The 25,519-nt window shown below is 30.3% G+C and overlaps 1 protein-coding gene across 1 annotated transcript in view; it reads right to left on the bottom strand.

The window, feature by feature from the left end:
• Positions 1–25,519, bottom strand: part of LOC106464275 (ralBP1-associated Eps domain-containing protein 1-like) — a gene marked incomplete at its 3' end in the record, with an annotated part of 88,806 nt that overhangs the window by 26,337 nt on the left and 36,950 nt on the right. The window contains exons 6-13 of the mRNA XM_022391982.1: positions 20,962–21,106; positions 18,194–18,376; positions 16,640–16,703; positions 15,891–16,042; positions 14,599–14,717; positions 4,862–4,954; positions 2,872–2,968; positions 766–837 (exon numbers count right to left, since the gene is read on the bottom strand). Coding sequence (XP_022247690.1) covers positions 766–837; positions 2,872–2,968; positions 4,862–4,954; positions 14,599–14,717; positions 15,891–16,042; positions 16,640–16,703; positions 18,194–18,376; positions 20,962–21,106 — 925 coding nt within the window. The remainder of the gene's footprint in view (positions 1–765; positions 838–2,871; positions 2,969–4,861; positions 4,955–14,598; positions 14,718–15,890; positions 16,043–16,639; positions 16,704–18,193; positions 18,377–20,961; positions 21,107–25,519) is intronic.

Genomic DNA, 25,519 nt, shown 5'->3' with positions numbered 1-25,519 from the left:
AGGTGTATATTAGCATATTGATTTGTATGGGAAGAAAGAGGGAACCTTTATCCTAAGGTTGCAAATGTAAAACAAGATTTTAAGAATTGTGTGGGAAATATTAAACAGTGGCAAATACATGTAAGATAAGAAAAAGGTGCAAAATAATATGTAACTTCAGACTTGACCCTTACTAAATTTAAATGGTATTTTTGGAACTGAGCAATAAGAAAAATATTTTAATAATTAGAAAACTTTCTTAGTGTAATACCATAAACTTATCTTTTGATATTAAATCAGTGATTTAGTAACAGGTGATCACAGCAAAGTCAAAAGGTCAGTGCAATATGTTTGAAAAAAATAATTCTATAAAAAAAATTAGCAAAATCAAATTAGTTTGATTCTATAATAAGAACAGTTAAGTCTACAGGGTGTCTGAAAAATCTGAAACCATAGGCACTTCAACAAATTTTACAGAATGTGTTCAACATGCTGTCCTTTCAATTCGAAACAAGTTTGGATTAACAGCTGGATTGACTCGAGCTTCTCATGTTTTGACAGTGCCATAATCAGTCATGTATCTGAAATTAAGAAAAGTTACAAATCATCTATGGTTCCAGACTTTTTGGACACCCTGTAGTTAGCCGAGTTGCCTTGGAAAATTATATTACATAACACAAAAGTGAAATATAATATTTCATTACGAACACAATTATCTTTTTTTTTGGAAATTAAAATAATTAGCTTTAATTTTTGTAAAGGAAAAAAAAGAATATTGAAGACTACCTGATGTCTTTCTTGGTGTTGGTCTGTGGATTACCTGAGCAGTTGATAGAGTTATTTTTGCATCACCACTTTCTAAAAAAATTAAAAGTATAATAATTATATTACAAATTTTTCTTTTCATCAAAGGTAAAATGAAAATATAATTTCTATGGTGAGTTAAAAAGGACTCAAAAAACTCCATAAAAGTTTGTATATTTTTAACGGATTCTTTTACTGTTTTTGATACTTCAAACCTCAAAAAAGATTGGGAGTTAACAACAATCACTGACCATTTTTCTTGACTTCAGTACTCAAAAATATTTTTGATAATGGTGACTGCAGATTAATCAGGTCTAAAACAATTACATTTCAAAATCAATCATTAGCCACTGAAGTCATCAAGCTAAAAAATAGTGACATGTGAAGTTATATCTTATAAATACTCAATATAATTTTATTTCAAATTAGAAACTAGATTTTTCATATTTCATCTACTCAGAAGAATTAACGTTGACTACTTCTAAGATTAGCTTTATTATCTCACAGTCTAAGCTACTAAAGTATACAACCAATATGATACTATTCCATCTCTTTCTAAACCATTAAAATTGTTCACCTACCAGTAACATAGCTTTGCTCATGCTGATGTAGGGTATGAAAACAGATAACTTAGCTATGTTATTAATTGGTTTATCTAGATTTCATCTACTAAAGTAAGTAGCCTATCTACTTTCTAGCTTGTCTTATCTAGGCCTGATCTATTAAAGTATATAACCAACATACATTATTACTTGACTTATATAGGTCTGATATATCACCTATTTTATTACTTGGCTTATCTAGGCCTGATCTATTAAAGTATATATATATAAAAACAAGTATGTTATAGGTCAAACCATTAAGGAGTTAATATATATATAATTGTGGATACAACATTTTGGGCAATGCTCTTCTTCAGGTATCACTAACTGAACAGTAAATCCATAAACGAAAACATTCTAAATCGAAGGTGACGTGACAATGTAACAAATATACAAACATTTGAAACAATAGAAAGTGATAAATATATATATATATATATACACACACACAAGTGTGTGCACACACATATCTATACATACATATATTTATATATACACAGATACACCCAAATATATACACACAAATGATTATACAAATACATACATATATACACATATACACACACACAGATATATGAATATATATGTATGATAGTTTAAAAAGAATAGATAAATAATTTACTGTATAAAACTTTTTAAGAAAGGATAAAACTAAAAGGGGAAATATTACAAAAAGCTAAAATATTCATTTAGCCCATTTGGGTGGAAAGTTCCCAGGTCTAAAATTATTTTTTCTTGTACTTTGTGGTTATGTTTGTTTGTAGGGGCCTTTCCTATACACTATTAAAGTATATAACCAAGATACATTATTACTTGACTTACATAGGTCTGATATATTAATGTAGAAAACCACCTATTTTATTATTTGGCTTATATAGGTCTATTCTATTCAGGTAGATAGCCAAGCTATGTTTTTATTTGGCTTATTTATCTTTCATCTGTTAAAGTAGCTGTAATAATTTCCATTGGTGGGCAAGTTCTTTTTGGCTTATTTGGTAAACTGCAGAATGTAAAGTCCGGTCCACTTCATGATAAAATCATTTTATTTCTTTGACTATAAGTTCTACAGTTACAACTTCTAAAAGTTTTCCATAACTAAAAACTGGCCTAACTTAACATATAACTACTCACAGTCCTATTATTTCACTGTAAACACCAACTAAAAATTTAAAGTACTGAACTAATAAGTAATGAATTAACCATTGTAACAGACTCGCTAATCAAGCAACAATCTCTCCTAATCTTGCCTAACATGCATTTTATACTGTTCAAAACGTTTCTTAAACTTTCAAGAAAATTCCAGATGTTAAGTAATACACTCATCACATGACATAACACAACTATGGGAAAACAACAACACAAATGTTTGAATCATAAAACAATGGATAACACAGTTATGTTTCTTACTTTAATTATCTATGTCTTATCTGTTAAAGCTATAAGTGATTTTGTTACTTAAGCAAGGCGATAATGGTATGTAACCTACCTAAATGGTTACTTTGCTTTTCCTGATCTGAATTGTAAGGAATAGGTTGACCATCAGGAGAAAGTCTAAGAGCAACTGGATGTAGTATTTTAGGATCCTAAGTAAAAGAAAAAAGTAGTTGTATAAAAAACAAAAAACTATGCAGCAAAACTCTTCAAATATTTACTAATGAGTTAAAAATTAACAAAAAATAAAAATAAATACTTTTAGTAACCACTGATCATACTACACCAAGAGAGACTGTTTACCATGTACTCAGCATTAAACATAGGTCAGCCATGTAGCTGGGTATGTAAAAAAACAAGCAATATCACTACGTATATATGTGTGTGCACAGTGATGAGCATGATGTAGGTAACATAAGTACATGAACACATAAAACTTGAACAAAGTAGTGTATTTTCAGTGAGAAATTGTATGATATAAAGAAATTTCTAAATATAAGTTAAGGAATTGTTTTTTGTGATCAAAACGTTTTGAATTGGAAAGGGTGGCAGTTAATGGTTATTAAGAGCATTATGATTTCATGAGTACTATATCTAGTGATACTTTTCTCCACTATGTTCATTTACCACAAAATAACAGCAGAACAAAAGAGATGAAGTTATCCTTCCATTCAATAAATATTGGGTCCAATTCCTTTGTAGGTTTCAAACAGTGAAATGAAGCTTCCAAATGACAAGAAATTATTACTCAAGCATTGAAATTTAGAAATTTATTCTTATATAAACCACACTGTAATATATTCAAAAATTGCTCTAAAAGTTTAAATGCTTATTTGGAAGTTTTCTTCACAAATATAAATCAATTACTCGTTTGCAATAAGGACTTGAACATCAAATTCATTAAAAAATAACAAACAGAGCAACACACCTATAACTATTGCTTAAATCTAGCTCACATACTTCAAATTTGTATCAAGTACACCAAAATTCACTTAATTTGTTCAGCATTTTTTAAGTGTCAGTAATATCATTCTTATTTTGCAAAAAAGCATTAAATGTATCCTTTCTTGCAGTCAATAAAAGCAAGGATGTGGAATGGCACTGTAATGTATCAATTTGTATAAGCAGCTTTGTTTTAAAAGTAACTGACATGTACAGCTATAACAAGTATACAATTGATGTACTTGGACCTCATTAATGAAGCCTATTTTTAACCAAAATGTTTAACTAAGTTTTACTGGTTATAAGTACACTTTAATCATGCAACTTAATTTAAAAATACACATTCTATATGTTAGGGATTTCAATCAGAACCTCTTTTTGAAGACAATTTCAGGCTTTAAAAAATACTAAGTCAAGCTGCATGGAATAACTTAACTAAATACGATAATAAAAACACACTTATAGTCAACTTATAGGGTTTATTTTAAAGTTCAATAATATTAAACACTTAGACTTCATAAAAAGGTTCAGTAATTATCTTTTCTTATGTTTTAAGTATCTGTTTATAAATACTAATGTAGCAAAAATACTTGAGGTATTAAAATTAATTTCTTCCCAAGATTCAATCATCATGTGTGAGATAAATTATAAACAAAACAATTAAACAAAAAAAATTAATACATAAAAACATTAAATAATTATTTACTTATTCAGAATACTGTTATGTGTATTTAGTTAATAAAATGACCAGCACGTGTAAAGTTGAGTAACAGAGCCAAGAGAAAAGTTCCATTTAATATTTTTTATTTCATGTTTTCCCGTGGACTGATTACTTCAATAGATTACATCACTATAAGAATATTTTTCAAATAATTATCTCACTGTATGAATTAATCACCCACCAAAGGGACATACAGGAAATAAAAAAGCCTAATAAAAACACATAATGATTTGGGTGCATAAAAGTAAAGAGAACTTAACCCACACTTTCTGAGTGTCATCTAAAAGTTGTATGTACAACACTGGGATAAAGAGGAAAGTATTTATCTACTCTTATTAATAAAATACAACTGTGAAAATTTCCAAATATTTTCTGAATCAACCTGTTCTACTGATGCAGCAGAGAAGTCAAAATTCACTGGTTTCATAACAGGAGAGGAGACTGAACTTGTTGGAGAGTCGTTAAACTTGGTCCACTGAAAAAAATAAAGTCTCAATTTAGAAAATGAATTACACAGCACATACACCAAAAGCACTTGTACATAGATAAAACCTAGAACTCAAAACAATCAAACTTTAACTAAACCAACAAAAAAGTAAATTAATTTCTGTTATGTTAATTTAATTATAAGCATATTAATTCATTAAAAACAAAATTCAAAATACTGAGAAAAGCCTACTACAATGTTTAGTCTTAGCTAATAAGCAAGCATAAAAAAAAACTCAACAATTAAATATATTTTTGGTAGAAAGTAAAGAAACATGAAGTGATCGTGTCCTCTGAAATCAAAATATGGAGCACACCAAATTTTTCTAATAGCGGTCTGTTTGTATGTTTTGAAGCACAAAGCTGCAAAATGTACTAATTTGATGTGCCCACCATAAGGATCAAATTCAGAATACTAGCTTTATAAGCCCTCAAGCTAATATTGGAGAAACTCACATAAAACCTTTCTTTGACTTTTCTAAGCAGTGTATTTCAAATAAACCAAAAAAAAAATAAATAGTAAACTATTTCTTATAATGTTTATAACTTAATTTTAAACCTATTATTACATGGTTCATACAGACCTGGCAATTTTTTTCCCAGGATGTTTTCAGATTTTCAAGAAGTATTTTTGCAGAAATTATTTCATTTCTTACTTTAAAACGTTAATTAAGAATTGTAAAGAAACTAATCATAAGGACACACCAGTACTTTTACTCTCAGGCTATAAGTTGATATGACCGTTCATACTGTATCTAAATTGAACTTATTCCTTTTACATGCAATTTCATATCATAACCTAGGTCCTTTTATGATGTAATGTTGGTTGTATTTGCATTCTTGTATCTTTTATGACTTAAGATTTACTTTGTTAATCACTGATTTAGAAAAACAATATCACAACTGTGATAATATTGGAGGTAAATGAGTTACAATTTTAAACTTTTAATATAAATATTGATACGGTCTTGTTTTCTAGTAATATTAAAAGTATATATGGTGCTGATTTTAATCATTATGAAACCAATTATATAGTCATGCTTTAAAGCACATAAATAAACTGCCAATTTTTCAAACATATATCAGGTTATCTTGGAAAATAGTATATATATATATATATTTATATATACCTTTTTCAGGTATTCAAGTTCTGATTTAAATTTATTCTCTAACACTGAAATCTCACTGGTCTCTTCCTTTTCTGTTCTTCTCAATGAGTTGGCTTGAGTAACAAATTGTTATCTTTCCAGTACATATAGTTTATCAGCATTCTTATTTATAAACTCAATATCACTATATATCATTTCTTTCTTTTCATCAATACTCTCAAGATAGTTTTTCTCTTCTTTAGTGTATTTTTTTATTCTTTCCTCTCCTGTTTTAGGTAGTATCTCTCATAGATTTGTCAAGACATTCTGGTTGAAAGTAATCAATCCTTGTCAATTCCAACATTCAAAATTCCATTTACATGATACACATAATTGCAAAAAATTCTCTGTGCATTAATGTTTAATGTTTCATATCCTCAACCTCCATCTCCTTGTTGATGCTAAATCCTCTTTCCACTGTGGCCTGGCCATAGTTACAGTACTAGAACTTTCATAGTTCTGCACAGTTTTGGGCAGACATGCACTTTTAAAACAATTCATCTACACCATGTTCATCTGTAAAGTTGAAATTAAGAAAACCTGCTTGTTCCACACACTGGAATATTGTCCAAAACATAATGTACTGCTGCAACAGAATGTCACAGTATTTTTCTTCAAATATTTCAGTATTCAACAGCAAGGTGAGTATCTTCTGAAACTTTTCTGTACACCCCTCTTATAATCTGAGGTCATTTGATTTGGATTCAAACATGACAAACGTCTTACCAATAAATAAGACATAGGGCATTTCATTAATATCTTCTTCAGCAGCTGTATTACGAATGTTTTAAACTCCATTCTGAACTACTTTACTTGTAATGCCTTCTCAGTTGAGGAACCAATATAAACCTTTTTGCAGTCCAACTGACAATGCTAACTGCATCAATTCTGATCAGTTCATCATCTGTCACCTGCAACATGTTACTTTTAATAAACCACCACACCAAATGAGTGCTTTTATGACCAAACACAGATCATCACTTAAAAAAAATAACACTGATCCTTTGGTCTGGTTCTTTGTGAGGAAAGCTGCAGTGTGATACACTTTAAGAAGTGTAACTCGGATACAAAGCAATCATCTCTGATGCATTCACTGACTACTGAATATGACTCATTGCCAGGTTCTGGAAGTTTTCTTAATTTACAGCCTCCAACATTTTATCTCAAATTATCAGGGCTCTCTCATACACTGGCCCATTCTCAAACCATCTGTGATGGACAGATTTAAGCAGCATCATGAACTACTAGTTATCTTCACAAAGTCCTCCCTTCTTACTGGCAAATCTACGTAGAGGCTCGAGAGAAAGGATAATACATATCTGCCATTTACTAGCATTGGTGTCTGTCTTGAAACTGTTGTAAATCACATGTAATCAACAAGATTCAATGTTGATTAAACAAGAATCACAGTCATCCAAAACCTTCATGATGTTGTAGAATTTTCAGTTGACATATTCATCTGTATCATGTCCAACATACAATGACTGAAATGTTCCACCATGTTGTAAATGCATGGCCTGCAAAATAGACAATTTTGTTTTCAAAAATTATAATTATGTGATTTTTCAGTTTATCAAAATTCTGCTAGTGTTACTCACAGTGTTCATAGTTCAGTAAATGTGTGCAGTATGCACCATAACAAAAAATAATTACAATTCTAAGTTTATTTTTACATGTATTTTTTATATACTGTAATTTTAACTATTTTATACATGTATTAGTATTAGAGATTATTAATATCATTATTACTAAAATTAACAATAATAATAATAATGAAGAATTACTTACCGAGGAAATCACTTGAAAAGTATCTACTTTTTGACAAGTCTCATTCCTAATTCTTATGATCATTTTTTTAAAATTTCCATTGATTAAAATCACAAACGGACCTGTGAGATTCTTTTTTTTCAGTAACTTTCTAAAATGTTCAGCCACGCCAACTATGCTGCCTTTCTCTTTCTTCACAGGTAAATTGCTTTGCTATATGCTGTCAAGAAACCGAACAATTTACTTGTACCTTCTGGTGATTTGATATGTTTCAATATCCAAGGTATTTCAGTTTTAAAATCATCATCTTTCGTAACACAATGTTCAACATAAAGTGTGTTATTGCCACTTGGAAAGGTGTACAGAGAAACCAGTATGTGCTACAACCAAGTCTGTCTGTTCTTCTCCATCTTTGTTGTAGATGTAACAAAAAATATTTTATTGTCTCTCTACATCAGTTTTATTTCAATTATGCTTGTGTTTTTCCCTTTCAAATGTGTTTTCAGCACACACTCTACTATGTTGGATATGTCAACTAACTTGTCACATTCAGTGAAACTTGTCTTTTTCTTGAATGCTTTAATCAATTTGCTATACTATTTCAATATCCTATTTCAAATTGTAGACCACTTTCCCTTATTTCTAATTGTTTATATGTTTACACACTGATAAACTTACTATTTTAACACTAATGCCACCCACAGCCAGTGATTTTATTAAGAACCAAATGCCAGCTTAAATGATCACTTCGACCAATTCATCTGGTTCACATTTCTTCTGTAAATTTGCAATTGTGTACTATTAAAGTCATGAAACTATCCTCTTTATCATGAAAATGAAGACAGTTTGTTACACTGTATGTCAACAATGTTTTTTTTTGTAGTGGAACATTCTAGAAGCATAAAGAAAAGACAATATACATTTTTGCTCTATTAAAAAATGTTGCAAATGTATATGTAAAGAAAACTGTCATTAAATCCACTGCACATGAGCTTTTTCATCATTTTCACCCTAACGATTGAGATCCATGACAGATATATTTTTTGAAATATTAAAATAAGAATTTTTCTCCAAGGGTGGATGATTTTGACAATTTTGGATGGTCTGATTCTAAGTATAATTAAGCATTATATTCTGGGGATGGGGGGAGTTGGTGAGTTTCAAATGATTAATGCATTAAGTTTGATTGTAAGCTGAAGTATTCATCAGTATTCTTCATTTCTGAACTAGTGCTACAATTTTACATAATAATTAAGCACTGAAAAGTTTCAAATGCACATTTATATGCCATAGACAAAATAAACCTTGAACAAACTGGTATTAATATCTTAAATTTTTTCAGGATATTGTTAGCAGTGTATATAGTAAGTGTGCATCATAGTAAGTTAACAACTGATACAAAAATTCACTAATGAATGATTTTAATTGAAAAACAAAAGGCGTGTATATAAAAAGTGTGCATTACAGTAAATTAACCATGGCTGCAAAAATGTACTGACTACAGATCTTTATTGAGAAGAAGTTTCATCGAAATTTTACATTCCGATATTCCCGAGGAATTTAACTTTGCTTGAGAAATTTCATCTTTTTAGTTGGCTTTCCCGAACGGGAATGCACAGTCCATCCATACTCCTTTAGTTATGACCAATGAAAGTAAACATATTGCATGGATTAAGTAAAAAAAAAGATTCCTTTTAAGAAATGCAACTTTACATGAGGGAATGTAATCTTCCTGATAGTCTTCCCTAAGTTAATGTAATTTAATTTCATTATTTATATTCCTAGAATAAATTTTAAAAGTAGACCATTTTTATTTATAGGAGACATTTAACGGCTAGTTTAGCAAAAAATAACTTGTTTTGTTTTTTCAAAGTTGCAGTACGTTTCCAGGATAAAATACAAATTCATGACATTTCAGGAGTTATCCAGGCCTCCCTTAAAACTCAAGGAGTTTTACAGGTCTGTGCGAACCATGTATTGCTATATTAAAAACAAAATTAAAGAAACCAAAGAAAGTTTAAAGAAAAAACAATCCAACAACAATTACACTGAAATTTAGCTTTAAAAAAGGCAATATTCTAACATGAATATGTTTCAAATATATTTTTGGCAAGATATAAAGAAATATAAAGTGAACACACCTACTGAAATCAAAAGTTTGCTAATAGTGGATGAACTCACATAACCCAAAAACTTTATTTGATTTTTCCTAGCATTGTTTAATTGTAAATTGATTTTTGTATCTCATATATGACAAAACAAAATAATATATACACACACACACACAAATAAAATCTGTAAATAAGCAATTTTGCTTTTAATTAAGCCTAATAACTGACTCATTACAAGCTAATTTGTCTAGAAGGTAAAATAATACAAACATTAAACAAACTTCATCTGTTCAGAACTTCATGATAAAAGTTTGTAAAACCTTTGTAATATATCTAAAATAAATGCAATTTTAAATGAACAGGTCAAAATAGGCAATAGATGCTTGTAGTGCCATGGGTTGTGCATTCTTTGTTAGTAACAGAGATATCTGTTTTTTTCAGAATTTTCATGCAAAGCTACACAAATGGCTACCATCTTTAATTTTAAACTAATATATTAAAGGAAATGCAGTTGTTTAACAGCACCTACATTCAGCCCTTGCCTGACCAAATAGTGTGATGTAACTGTCACCTTTATAGCAAACCCATGGTCCCAAAGTGCACAGTTTATTTTTTTTGTATTCTCAATTTCATGGCTAGTGCACCCTAACCACTCCCAAAGTGCACAGTTTATTTTTTTTTGTATTCTCAATTTCATGGCTAGTGCACCCTAACCACTAGGTCATACCCAGTTCATGTAACTGCAAAGGGACTTTTTTGCATCATTGTATATTGTATCTTTGTTAAAAGGCTGTGTACACTAACCTTCCTTCATTTTGAACTAATGTGCTAGAGGGAAGGATGCTAGTCAACAGCACCCACCACTTACTTCTGGACTATGCTTGTCTAACCAAACTGTGGAATCTGAATATCACCCTTATAATCCAACCACAACCTCAATGTGTAGAGCACAATTTTTTTTCCTATGGTAATGGAATGCAAATGATGGACTCATACATTCAAAGTCCAGCATGCTAACCACTGGGCACACTTGCACTACCTCATTCTAGAGCTATCTTCAACAGTATTGGTTGTGTATACTTTTTTTATCTGCTGTGGTGACATTCTCCACACCAGTGTTTTATTCGAGTGTTATAGTGCTATATGTAATGTGTTTTTTAATAATAGGTAGGCAAACAATGATTTATAAGCAAAAGGAAAAGTTTTATTGATAGTAGAAAATACTACATGTTTCCAAAGAACACTGGTCTGTCTTCTTCAGGGTGCCTACCTATTATTATGTTAATATAATGTGCTTCTTTACTCAAGTGGTTTTTAATGTTTAATGTGATGCCCCACCAACAATAGTGTTCAGGTGTACACCACAATTAAACCAGATCCAGGACTCATGTGTGAAAAAGTCCAAAACTGAGGAAAAGAAACAGTTTCACATTTGACAAAAAACTGCACTTCTTATTCTCTTATGCTCGTATGGTGCATAAACATTTTCATCAAATTGTCTCAATTCAATATTGCACTATTGTGGCAAGCCAGTTAAAGTTGTCTAACTTTCAAGAAATGATTAATACAAAAAGACCAAGTCAGGTAGTAATTCAAATATGAATGCTACAGCTTGATACTGAGAAGTATTCTTAATGAATTTTTACATAGCTAAACATGTAACAACACCACTAGGTTCAAACTAATTTCAGTTAAATATTACATTGAGATTTAAAAAGAACCCAAATCCTTGTCATCCTATAACACACACACACACAACAAAAACAAAAAAAACAACAACAACAACAAAAAACAACTAAATTAAAGTAACATACATAAGATAATAATAAAAAATAAAATAAAAAACTGTGAAAGAAACTTAATGATAGGAAGTCAGGGAGAAAAGATCTGCATGCAATTGAAAGATTGCCCAAACATGTCACCTTAAAAATTCACCGAGTTAAAACTTCAATTTCAACAGATCTTTAGAAGATATACATCTAAACAAACAAGGAAGTGTAAATACCAAAGATATAGTAAATCACTAACTATAAGGAAGCTTTTTAGGCAACTCCTGAGAAAAACATACAAAATTTTGTGATTATTGTTAGGCTCTTAATTTATCTACAAGGTACGGCAGAACTCCTTACTGATCCAACAAAAGTGAAAAACATTATATCTCAATTCTATGCCATAGATGAAAGTTAATGCCAGTGGCAGACAACGAAATAAGTCTATTAAACATAAGTAACTCAGATTAGAGGTGAAATACACAAGTAAAACTCTGAAAATCAGTTTCTTCTTGCTCAATAGAATGTTGAAATACTCATTATTATTTCGTTGGGTAAATTGAGGTTTTTGTTAACATTATAATTAAGACTAAACATCAAAGTGAGCATTTTACATATATATGCAATAAAACACCAAACACATGTTTTCTTTCACCAGTAGCCTTATAATAGGCACCATTGAGTGTCAAATCCCATACATGATTCTAAAATGCTAATTTTTTGTGATTACTAATTCACTCTTACGTTTATGCATTAATGAAACCTCTTTTAAACATGAAAATAATTTCACTAAAATCATTAAAGTTGTGTTTATTCTTTCTGTGGCACACTGCTTGGTTCTGATGCCATCTAGACACAACCCATTGTTTTTTTTTCCAGCAATTCCTTTCAGGCCAGTTCTAATAATTTAGAAGTTTCTCTAGCCCTGGCACTGACATAGATCAGAATTTAGCATCCAACTGTAGTCAAATCATTTACTATTGAATTCAAAAATATACATACATGTGACATTACCATAAAATAGCAAATTTAAAGACAGCTAACTTAATAAAAAAAATAACTTTTGACCTTTTTGATACTCATTTAGAAATAATTAACATATTAGCTGAAGTCAAATACAAAAGATAATTTAATACATGTTTTAACAGACAATAACAATTATTCATTTATACCTTCCCTTATAAATATGGAACAAAGACAAACAAAAACAACAGGAAGAGCAGATCTGGACAGTAGAAATGAAAAAACAATTGAATACTATGTATAAATATATATATATATATTAAAATGCACATACATTTGCTTTACTTAATAAATCTAGTTAGTACAAGTAATTGGCTAAGGTACACAAATAGACATGAAATTAAACTTTTAAGTATATTTTAATCATTACTTATCTGTTTTATATTCAAAATTACTTATTCTCTATGATCCTAACTTATCTTTATTGTATATCTACATTCTCAACGCTCAAAAAAATTTTGAACTTGTGTTTTCATCAGGGTACAGTGTAATATAAAAAACAGAATAATAAAGTCAAAATAATGATATATTAGCCCTTTCCGTGAGTTGTCCGAGGTAACTTAAGCATCTTCCATGTTTCACAAAATATTTGTCCAGGTTAATTCGATCAAACCATTTCTTACTGTATTTTCAATTATTTGCCTGAATTTATTCACATGTTATCATGTATTACAATCTGTATAGTTTTGTGGAATGATTGAGATGAGGTGTTAGTATTACTAATGGTATAATTATTTGGGCTATTATTCTCGTCTTTATTACGTCTATTATTATTTTCACAACTTTTCGACAGTGACAGCCAAGTGGTTAGAGTGCCTATATTTGGGATCATAGGTTTGGGGGTTCAAATCCTGGTAATTCCATAACAACAAAAAAGCTTTCTGGTTGTGATGCATACAAAATGTCTGGCATAACACCTGACGACGACCAGAGAATTCACTGGTTGTAAAGTTGTGAAAATAATAATACACATAATACAGATGAGAATAACAGACCATTAATAACATCACAATCAGTGCTCACTAGATGAAATTGGAAAAGCTATCTGTGCTGATCTCTATCAGATTTATTCTGAATTATGTATCATAAACACTAGAAAAAAGCATTCTTATTCTTGCTGTAGTTTCATTGAAATATATATCACATATAAATCTAGATATGTAATATTTATTTACCTAGTATATTTTGTGTAGAAATATAATAACAGATCATAAAAAAGGTTTTGTATAGGCTATCAAAAAGCAAAATAAGAAACCTGACTTTTTTTAGCTCATTTCCAAAAAAAAGCTTGACACAGAATGGGTTAAAGTGTTACTTTTTTCTGAAGCTGAAAGTAATTTCAAATAATTTACTTTAATTAGCATTTCACACATCAACAAATTATCTAGCATCTTAGTTTTACACCCTCATTCATTAAACAGCATTACTGAGTTATTTTCACTACCAAAGATTTGATATTAAGATAACATTACCAACCTTTCAGTAATTTTAATGATACATTGCAGGCAAGTGCAAGTAAAATTTTTTTAGGAGCCTTAACAGCCAATTACTGATACATAATCATGCAATACATCATATGAGCAACTGGTTACTGACAGTAACTATACCCAAGAAAATTAATAAAATTAAGAAAGTCCTCAAAATGTTATGTAAAAGCTATGTCACTGTAAGAATCTAAACTGAAATTTATTATAATTTTTGGGTGTTTAGGTAAAATAAAAATAATCCTGATAAATCAAAAGTTAAAGAAACTCATCAACTTCCATCACAAACAAAATATGACATGGTATGCAAATTATCATCTTAGTTGCTTACCTCTTTACTTTGAGGAGATAAGGGTTCTGGGGGAGTCTGAACTTTTGTTGGACTGGTAGTAGTCTGAGCTTGTGGAACCGGCTGTGACTGCTGCTGAGAAGATGGGAATGTATGACCATCTAAAGAAAACAAACAGCATATATCAGTATAAATTATAAAAAGTTGTTCATAATTTTAATAATCGGAAATTACACTTATTTGTGATTAATGTAAAATAGGTATCTCAAAATGAGGTGAATTTGTCCTGTATCGGATATACAGATGATACAAATGTTACATGTATTAAGAATGTATTTTCATTTCTTTCTACAATAAATCTATCAGCAAACATGCATATACACACAAGAAAACAGATGTGAAAATGTTAACAGTTAAAACTGTTAAGATAAGTAATTTGTAAATTTCTGATCAATACTGTAGTTAGTTCAGAAAATTCTGTTATATATTTTTAAACTTTACAATGATGATTTTTCTACTGACCTGGAAATCAAGTATGCTGTTGGTATTATAATAGAGGAAATATAAAACATTTAGAAGGTTCTAGAGGTTCTGGAAATGAGGTTTATTTTCATCAACAAAAGTTAAGTAGTTTTAGTACAGTAGTCTTGTCAAAATCTGTAGGTAGATACCCAGGGACTGGTATTAATCATGCTTATAGCTTATTAGCAGTTTTGTATTTTGTTGCATATATATATATATATGTACAACAGATTAGGATTAAAAAAATAACTGCTGTACCTCAAAATGTCTATCATATCAAATGAAAATGTCTTTAAAAAATAACTAAAAAAAGATGGAAATAAGGATATGAGTCTTATGTGAGAATAATCAATTAGCAAATTCTACTAATCATCCAGCTCTAGCTAATGGATTTTTCAAATACCAGTAAAACCTGTGTTAGAAAAACATGGCCAAAAAATTATGTATGAACTAAAACTTTCACAGCAAGCCTTTGAATTGACAAATATACACATTCTAGGAACAAATATGGCTAGTATTATTCTCCACAAAAAGGCAATCTAAAGGTGTTTTTTCTTTTAAAGTTTGTAGTGCAGCGTGGACAGAAATATACACACATTCTAAAACCTCAGCAATATATATTTACAGTGATAGTACTTATAAAGCTACATTACATACATAAATGTGTGTCTACATATAAAGCAATATTTGAATGAGATATTTCTAACTAAATTAAACACCAAGCAAAACTACTTAATTTTCTTTCAGTTGGAGAAAAAAAAGTGATGCTCTACATTATTAATAAGTACACACACAGGTAAAAATAAGCCAACCTTCAGCAGGCTTCTTAGGGATCCTTGGAACCAGAGAAGAGGGCAAGGTTTCTGGCAGGTCAATATTGTTTCTTCTCAAAACTACTAAATGCATTGCTGTACAAAATTCTTCTAATGTTAGAGCTCCATCTTTATCTATGTCTGACAACTGCCTAACATTAAAAAAAATGATAAAAAATACAGTTTTTTATTTCATTAAAATATTTCTGGAAGTATCTGTTAATTGATCAGAAAATAAACTAAATTTTTATTCAAAATTTTTCAACTGAGGCAGTCTTGCTCCATGAGTAACACAAACTAGGGCATTTTTATGAATATTGTTTTATCTACAGGAATAGCTTATCTAAGTTATATATATTGGTAATCTATATAATTACAATATTATGTAAAAAAAAGAAACTGCTGTCTGCTTTGAAGAAAATAAAACATCACTTTTGTGAAATTACATATCACTTTCAAATTAATTTTGAAATCACTGTTTTTGAGGAAGGGCTTTTATTTTAGGCCCATAAAATGGTTGTACATATCTGTAAAAACATATGTGTTTTCACTCTACCTTCCACTTGCAACATATATTATAATCCATACTATCTCTAAACCACATTACAAAGATGATGAAAGGTTTTACTGATAGAATATAACATTAGATCTCTAACAAAATATTGTTAACACACAGATGTATGGTACTTTTGATTGTAAAAAAGAAGCATGTATACAGCATGCCTTCAAATATGTTTGTAAGTACTCACCAAATTTTTGATAGTTCATGAACTGGTAATTTGGACTTTTCAAAAAATTCTTTTGCTGTAGCACCTATAAAATAAAATGTGCACATTTTAAATCTTGCATTATATACTTCAAAGTTTCACAGGCAAATCACAAAATAAAATGATTTACTCTTCCTATACAATATATTTAAAAATATAATCTAACATTCGAAAATGAATTCAGCCATTAGCAATATATTTCAACACAAAAATTAACACACTTCATAACTAATATTGATATGCTGATTAATCACAATTGGCCAATATTATCTAAATAATTGGATGATTATTAACAAGAAGAAAAAAAAGTGAATTTGAAACAGAAATAAGAACAAATTCATCTATGTGCTATGTTAGTGTTTTTCTTATTTTCATATCAGTCTCATATAAATTAGAATAAATTCATCTATACTGTTAGAAGTTGGAGCAAAACTTAAACCTAACGATAAAACATTTTCTTCACAACTGTTAAAAACCTTCACTCAGATTGACAGCAGACTGTTTTTTTTAGTGTGGAATGATATGACGTTTTCTTATGGTTTGTTCTCATTAGGGTTTTAAATTTCTTAATTTGTTTCTCTTTTACAATGTTAAATTTCATAACAGTACCAATTAACTATTTGACTATTGGGCTAGGTGCATTGCACCTACTACGTAATCACCAAAGTAACCATGAGAGCAGTCAGTCATATTATAACTTTTGATAATGTATGTGTATCTTCACGGAATTTTGCAGATTGTCTGTGAACATTCCAAGGCTTTCGTACAAAAAATATCAGGTTTAAGATTTTATAATTAAAGATTTGCCCATGAATGTTTTTCTTTCAGAATGTTGTCTATCCAACATGCAAAGTAATTTTGACTTTAAGATTAAAAATACTTTTCTTCATCTAAAAATTGTCAAATTTCATTTGTGTAATCTCAAATAACCTCCTAAATATATATCAAACATTCCTTTTTAGAAAAACTTTATATTTTATAAGTTATTTTAACTACCTTAACTCTATACTGCATTGGACAATTTGACTAACCTTGTAATCACTTTAAAAAAGTAGGAAATAAATCTAAATTACCCTTTTTTCTTTCTAGAACGACTACAAAATGTAAAAGGAAACCACAAATGTTTATTCTAAACAGTTTAAATCTCATAAAAGTATACATTTATTTATATCTATTAATCTTTTGATTCCAAATTCATGGATATACAGGGTGTCCCAGAAGTCTGGACCCATGGGAAAAATACACAGATTATTCTTTATTTATTTATTATTCAAATTGCATAACATTAACAGCCATACACATATCAGTTCTTGGTATACTGTGCCATCAGGGTTTTTTGCTTTCCTGAAATATGTACAACTGACAATAGAAATATGTTTGCTTAGCTTTAAGAATATAATGTCTATTTTCCCCTATGGGTCTAGACCTCTGGAACACCCTGTACATTCATAAAATAGTAATTTAATACAATTTTGAATGTAAGTCTACAAAATGTGATGACATGCTCTGACCCCCTAGGAAAAAAGGTTAACAAACCTGATATTTTCCCTTTGACATCTGTTTGCATACACTGAAACTGTGTGGTATAATATTCTCTCTGTTCACTAGTTATCGTCCAAACATCAACTTCATCATCACTGGAATGTCGTTCACTACTGTCTTCCTCAGTTCCCAAGAGCTGATGATGCTCTTCAAAATTAGCCCAATTAAGATGACTATCTGGAATTTCAGAAAACAAAACAAAAATGTTGTTCTATCTTGTGCATTCACATTCCCTTAGCAAAAAAATTAAATTAATAGTTGATATTTATTCAAACACTTTATGTATAAACAAAGCACATCTATGTTAAAAACATACAATACTAATCTCTATATCTCATAAAGCCAAATTATTATTGGTTAAAACAACATATTTTTCATTTTTTGTCTTTTCTAATCGATACCCCTACTTATGCTCAAGTAACAATAATTCACGTTACTGGTTCACCTGCTAAATCTGCAGAGAATGTATGTCATACAACAATCACATGAGATCCTAAACTGTTTTCTCTGTGTGTAGTTAAAAGGTAAGAGCCAGAAAAAGGCAAAAAAGCTTGAACAGCTTACTTAGAAAACAATACTTTTAAAGTCAGAAAGCTTTAGTTGAAATACAGTTTTTTCCAGATAAAACATCAGAGAATGAAGCAAAAAAACGAGTTATTAATTCTTCTAGAAGAGAAATCACTTCAACCCATGCAAAATTTATAATTTACAAGAGGCAAAGGAAAAACAAGTTAAATCAGAGACAACAAATTAATTTTTTATACATCACACAGCAGAAAAACTTATAAACAAATTGTACAAAACTTAGCAAAACTCTCTAAATAGTATCTAGAGTTTACTTTAAAAATTCATATAATTTACTATTTTTATCACTTTTTTAAGTTTTAAAATATGCAAAAAAACCTAACTCCATCTCAGAATTTAATTCTTTATATTATTGATGAAAAAGTTTTATTTTATATATTTAATCAGTTTCAACTTGTTTGATATTCAGTTAAATAACTCTTTTGATATTTTATTTCACCAACTGAAGCAGTCAATGCTTCTGGCTGTCATAAAAAACATGGCAAAAACTGACTTACGATCCCACATATCATAATGATATCACCATTACAACATTCTTGGACAATACCAAATATATATCCAATAATTTTGGTTTATCAAATAAGCTACTTTATTTGTGTGTGTTGCTTGAATAAGATAAAATTAATATTAAAATTTACTAAAAAAAAGAATTTGGGTCATCCAAATAGTTTGGTGTCAATTGTACTTGTAAAACCCAACTAAACCCAACTGATGTCTTAAAATGGGAGAAAATACCCACAGTTTTCAAACCGATATAATTTAAAACAAAAAAATTTCAAGAATGTAAAGGATGTCAAATAAAACTATAAATAAATTCCCAGATCTGTAATTTGTTCCTAAGTGTTGTGAACTACAACATTAGAATCCTTTGTTTACACCTATAGGAACTCTGGGTAGCCAGTATGTCAAGAAATTGTAAATTATAGCTAAAACCACTTTATTCACCTTATATTGACAAATACATTAGGATCTCTTCAATTCAAATGTTTTTAGTCATGGGCTTTAGTTATTTTTAAAGCTGAGCTTCAATGGTAATTGTTCAGACCACATGCTGTGTTATCATAAAAGGGTGGCAATGTGATATGCAGATATACCTAATGTTTTCTGACTTCTTAAGTTATATAGGAATTTTTAAAATTTGCTTATCTAGTTTCTATGCAGTTTTAGCATGAACACGTGGTCCAGAGAGTCATTAAGATTGCCTTATTCTAGTTGTTTTATTTCTTTGTTCTCTACAGCAGATGTCTATTCAGCCCAAAAGTATATTATAGTAACATATAGCATCTGATTGTAACATCTTTTACTGGCATAAGTGACATTGTCCAAATGTTAAACTACAGTTCACCAATACCGTGAAAGGGCAAAGGTCATGAGGTGATGCTGTCAAATGAACAAAGAAACTGAGGTTACCTGCTAAATTCAAGCACTCTTTCTTAGTTCAATCCTACTAGGAGATTGTTCAGTGGAAACCGTACTTAGTTCTATGGAGATAAATCTTGAGAGAATGAAAACTATTAGAAATTCAACTGTGATTCTGTACTTGAAAGTATGTACACTATGCTTTCTTATCGATAGTCTGTTAATAAAGATTGTGTTCATTTTTGTTATATTCATCCAGTCTTGTTATATCACACACACGCACAATAAAACTCAGTTAAGTTTCAGATTCAGAACACTATCCTTATTTCCTGAGTGAATCTGCCGTTATCAGTGAGTCTAAACATCTGATACATGTTGGGAAGACAATTTTTACCTGAAAATACTACAACAACATAAACAGCAGTAAAAAAGAAATGGCAAAGAATGAAAATCATGAAACAAACAAAATTTGAATTATATTTTTAAAGAGATGACAATTTCTTAGTAAACATGCACTTATATTTTGAGATGAATAAAAAATGTAAAAAATTTATAAATGTATTGTTTACAGGCAAGACTCCTTAGACCTGCATGGAAATGAATATAGGGAAAATAATTTAGTTTTTTCTTTCTGAGTTACACTAAATAAATGTTATACAATAACTAGAAAACTCATGGACCTATGGCCCACATTTATAGGGCCACTAAAATGAAAATTTAATTTCTTAAACCAAGTTACAAACAGTAATTAATGACCAGAAAAATCTATCTAGGCAAGAATAAGACACATAAAATATATACAGACAAAATAACATCACCTTGATGAAGACCATGGTGAAATGCTGTCCAGTTTTTGTCTCCATGCTGAGCAGCCTTTGGTGTAGTGGGTGTTTCTGCTGGTGAGGAGTTTCCAGAATTTCCTGTTGCTGCCACTGGAACTACTGTAACAACTACTCCTTGGGACTGGTGGAAAAGTATTTAGGTATTGAATATTTTAAGCAACTATTACATTTTCACATCAACTTTTACAATGCTGATTACACAAGCCCACAAATTTAAACTTCATAAAAGTCGTTTTGGTTTTCATAACAGATTTTCCATAGTTCAGCTATGCAACATACAAAAACAATATACATTTTTTTCTATCACATAAGAATTTTGTACAAATCGGGAAGGAAAAAAAATCATACTTAGATCAAATTATTATTTCGTTTACCACAATGAACATTTTTTATAATTATGTTTGTTAACAAGAATACAAACAAATTGAAGAAAAGGAAATAACACTGATGTCAAACAACATGCATCCTTATCCATCCTGATTTTTTATGTGAAATATACATCTTTTAGTCTCAAAAATATGTGTTGTGGTCTTTCTCTCTAATGTATTGCCTCTGGATCATCTAATTTCAATGACCAGAAGTAATCAGCCATCATGCTGATGGTCTACCTTCCCTGATATCTCCTCTTCATTTCCCTGATGTTGTGATAAAAACTTTCCCCTTGTTCTTCACTGATGGGACCAAGATTTTCAGGGAAATAGTCAATATGTGAATGTAAGAAATTAACTTTCTAGCTCATATTACAACCCAACTTGTTGAATTTATCGAGCATGTTATTGACAATATTTTTGTAATCTGTGTCCTTGTTTCCTAAAAATTTGTCAATAACATCTTTAAAGGCAATTCATGCATATTTTTGAACTTTCCTCATTGTCCTTTCAAACTGTTCATCTGAAGTCATTTTCTAATCTGAAACCCAATAAAAATCCCTTCTTTAAGTTTGCTTCTGAAAGAGCTGGGAATTGGCTTCATAGATATTTGAAACAGTTGTCATCTTTGTCTAAGGTCTTTACAAACTGCTTCATCAAGCCCAGTTTTATGTGAAGTGGAAGTAACAGGACTTTCTTTATGTCAACCAAACTTTCACATTCAATTTTTTTCGATCCTGGTATCAGGCTGGACCTGCGTGGCCATTGCTTCTTTATCCAGTGCTGATTTCGTGCTCTGCTGTCCCATTCACACAAAAACATGGAAGCTTTGTATAACCAGATTGTCAAACCAATAACATACAAAGGACTTTTAAGTCTCCAAATAGTAGCCATGTTCTTTGTATTTTACCTCATTAAGAAGTTCAAGATTTTTGTATGTTTCCTTCAAGTGAACTGAATGAACAACCAGGCACAGATGTATATATGTTACCATTGTAAAGGAGAACACCTTTCAGACTTCTTTTGGAAGAACCAATGAACAATTGACACTCACTTAGTTCATAGACTGTAGCTCCTAGCATTGGTTTTAATCCAGCAATATTATTGCAATAAACCAGTGAACCTTCTTGCAAAAAGTATGGTATAAACTCTTTCTCTCAATTTCTGTACTACCAGTAAAATGATTTCCCTGGAGAAAGTACTTAGCCCAAAGTCTGGACCAAAAAATCTCTAAAGAATCTTTTGGAAGGCCCAAATCATTAAGTTCACCTTGTGTGAAAAGTTGTGGTTCACCAGACATTTCAGGTTCAAAACAATCCCTATCATCATTTCCTTTGACATCAGATTCAGAAACAGATGAAACTGTATCAAGAGTCTCCAGTGGAGTAGGTACAGGTACATCAGGTCTTATAGCAGATTGAAGGTTTGGATAAGAAATTTCCTTTTTATTTTGAGTATTGTAGCCTTGCACGTTACCTAACCAGAAATAGCAGTCATCTCCATGGTTTCTAGGCTCATGCCAGACCACTGGAATTCCAAAAGGCAAAGACTTTTTCTTACCTTTAGTCCATTGTCTCAACTCTTCAACACAAACACAATTTGTCTTGGTGCCCAAGTTTTATTCCAAAATACACATAATATGCTTTTTTTGATGAATTCTGTAACAACAGAATATATTTGGGTCACTTACACAACCCCCTGTTGTCAGAGCAAGGAATAAATAATATTGTAAAGAAATGTCAATGTGCATGCACAAACAAATGCTATCCAGAAATGACACGTCATACAGCCTGTTAACCAATTATATACTAGAGGTGTGTTTCTTGTTGAGTTTTCACTCATGCTATCAACAACACATGCAACTCAAAATTTGATGACAAAGAACCCACTTTAACACAATAAAGTCTGAAGATGTCTTGGATGGATAATGAAGAAAACTTTATAACAAGTTTAACATAGTAGGAAATGTACAATGTTTTAACAAGGTTTTATTGTACCTGATGTAATAAAGTATTCTTTGTTACCCATTCAAGCCATCTTCAAACTCTATATGACTCAACATCTGAATGACCTTTATATATCGAAGAGCATGCATTACCCATAATTCCCCACTCTCCTCCCATAATTCAGAATTTATTGAAGCCACTCATCCATAGAATGATGGAAATTGATATGGAAAGTGTGCAGAAGACCAGCAAGTACTATGACTACACAAGGGAAGACATAAGGTGCTGAAGCCAGGTTGAAAGGATGAGCCATGAACTGATAACGAAACCCAGAAAATAATATCAAACAAATTTGAAGATTGGTGAAATGGGACATTAAATAAATGACAATAATATCTAGTTTTGTTATCCATAAAATTCTTGATGGAGAAATTTTTGTAAGGTTCACAGTTTATATCATAAAATGAGGAATGTCTAAATAACAATTCAGCTGGGAAAGATCATTACCAATCTCTTTATTTCATTGGTATGAATAGAAATCTGGGAAAACATGAAGTAATGTTTCAATAGCCCCTTTCTATAAAAGGTTTGAAACTTCTTGATCCAATCTTCCAATACAAATTGGATCAGATGGAAGAGGAAAAGAAACTGAAAAAGTAAAAACTGGAGGATGATAATGAAATTGGGTAGAAAATACAAACTGGAAAATTTGAAACCCAAAGATCATAATGTCAAAGGTTCAATAAATGAAAAATTATCAGTAATGAATTCCTAAAAGTTTAGGTATTTACTGAGAATAGGCTGATGTAGGTAAGGCAGAAGACAAACATTACTACTGGACACCTTGACAATGGGCAATGACCAAAAGCAAAACAAGATATTAAAATCCTAATCAACTCTTCCTGGCATGCCTCTCCTGAACAGAAAGACAGTTTGGGTGAAATACCTGCAAAGACAAACCTCTTTTGAACTTAGAAAAAACAGAGAGGGAGGGGATGAGTACCTGCAAATACAGCACAAAGAGCTAGTGTCAAGGGAACACAAGAGCCACACTACAAGCAGACTGCATTATTTAAGCCTTCAAAAACGTTGTAAAAGTTCTGATATCTGTATTAGAATGAAAATTGACATTCAAATTCATTGTAGAAAGGTTAATGTCATGACTGTTGATAAGAAAACCTGAATTACAGTAGGAAAGCAGAGCTTATGTACCATTCTTTGACACCATGCATAATAAGTGGAAAATTATGAGTAAGTTACACATGCTCTGCAATGTGTAAAGAACATTCAGAATTTTGGAGTCACATTTTGTTCACAGTAAAAGTGCAAACTCAACAAGAAAAAACATAATATTCCAATTTAAAAAAAAGAACACTATATTTTCCTCAAGTTATTTTGCTTGAGGTGTCTAATCTCACTTCAGATTTATATGTATGTCTAAACAGAATACAAAACCACATAAAATTTTATCACAAAAGTTATAGAAGTAAGGTTAATGAGAGCTGTTTCTGAAAAAAAAAGAAAGAAACACAGAGCTCAATCTGTAGTAAATACATAAAATACAAACAACTATTTAGAAGTATTTCTTTACCTATATTAAACCAGGTTTAACCATTATGTGAGGATCAGTGCATTAAAAACAGAACAAGTACTGAATGAGTGTTGTTTTTTTTCCATCTAGAATTAAATTTACAGGATGCTTCTCATTCAATCTGTTTTCATTGAACACGGTAAAAGAAAAAGTCACAAAAAGTATCAATAAATTTAAATCTCTAATATAGAAAAAAAATCTTACTTTAATTTGTAATGTTAACTTCAACTTCAAACAAATTTTCAAACACAAACTAACCTTGAACTCCAGAAAAAACTTCACTTAACTCTGTCAATACAAGGTCAGTCAATGTGACAACCTCGTAACCATTTTGTACTTGTTATAGTTTTCATGCTATAACTTTTAAATTAGTAAGTGAATATTAATGAAATTTGGCAGATTATAAGTAAACATTACAATGCTTTCATATGCAAAATATCTAATTTTTCTCTTAAGTCATAAGGTTTGTAAAGCAATGTTGCTCTCATGTCTTTTTTTTTTCATTTCACATCTTGCCTATCTATCACAAAAAGTAATTTTCATTTTAAGATCAAAAATACTTTTATGCATCAGAAAATTTTGAAATTTCATATGTGAAATCTTTATAATGTCCGGAAAGTTATCAAAAG

This window comes from Limulus polyphemus, unplaced genomic scaffold (assembly GCF_000517525.1).
Source record: "Limulus polyphemus unplaced genomic scaffold, Limulus_polyphemus-2.1.2 Scaffold1604, whole genome shotgun sequence".
Lineage (NCBI taxonomy): Eukaryota > Metazoa > Arthropoda > Merostomata > Xiphosura > Limulidae > Limulus > Limulus polyphemus.
This window is presented reverse-complemented; position numbering and strand designations above follow the sequence as displayed.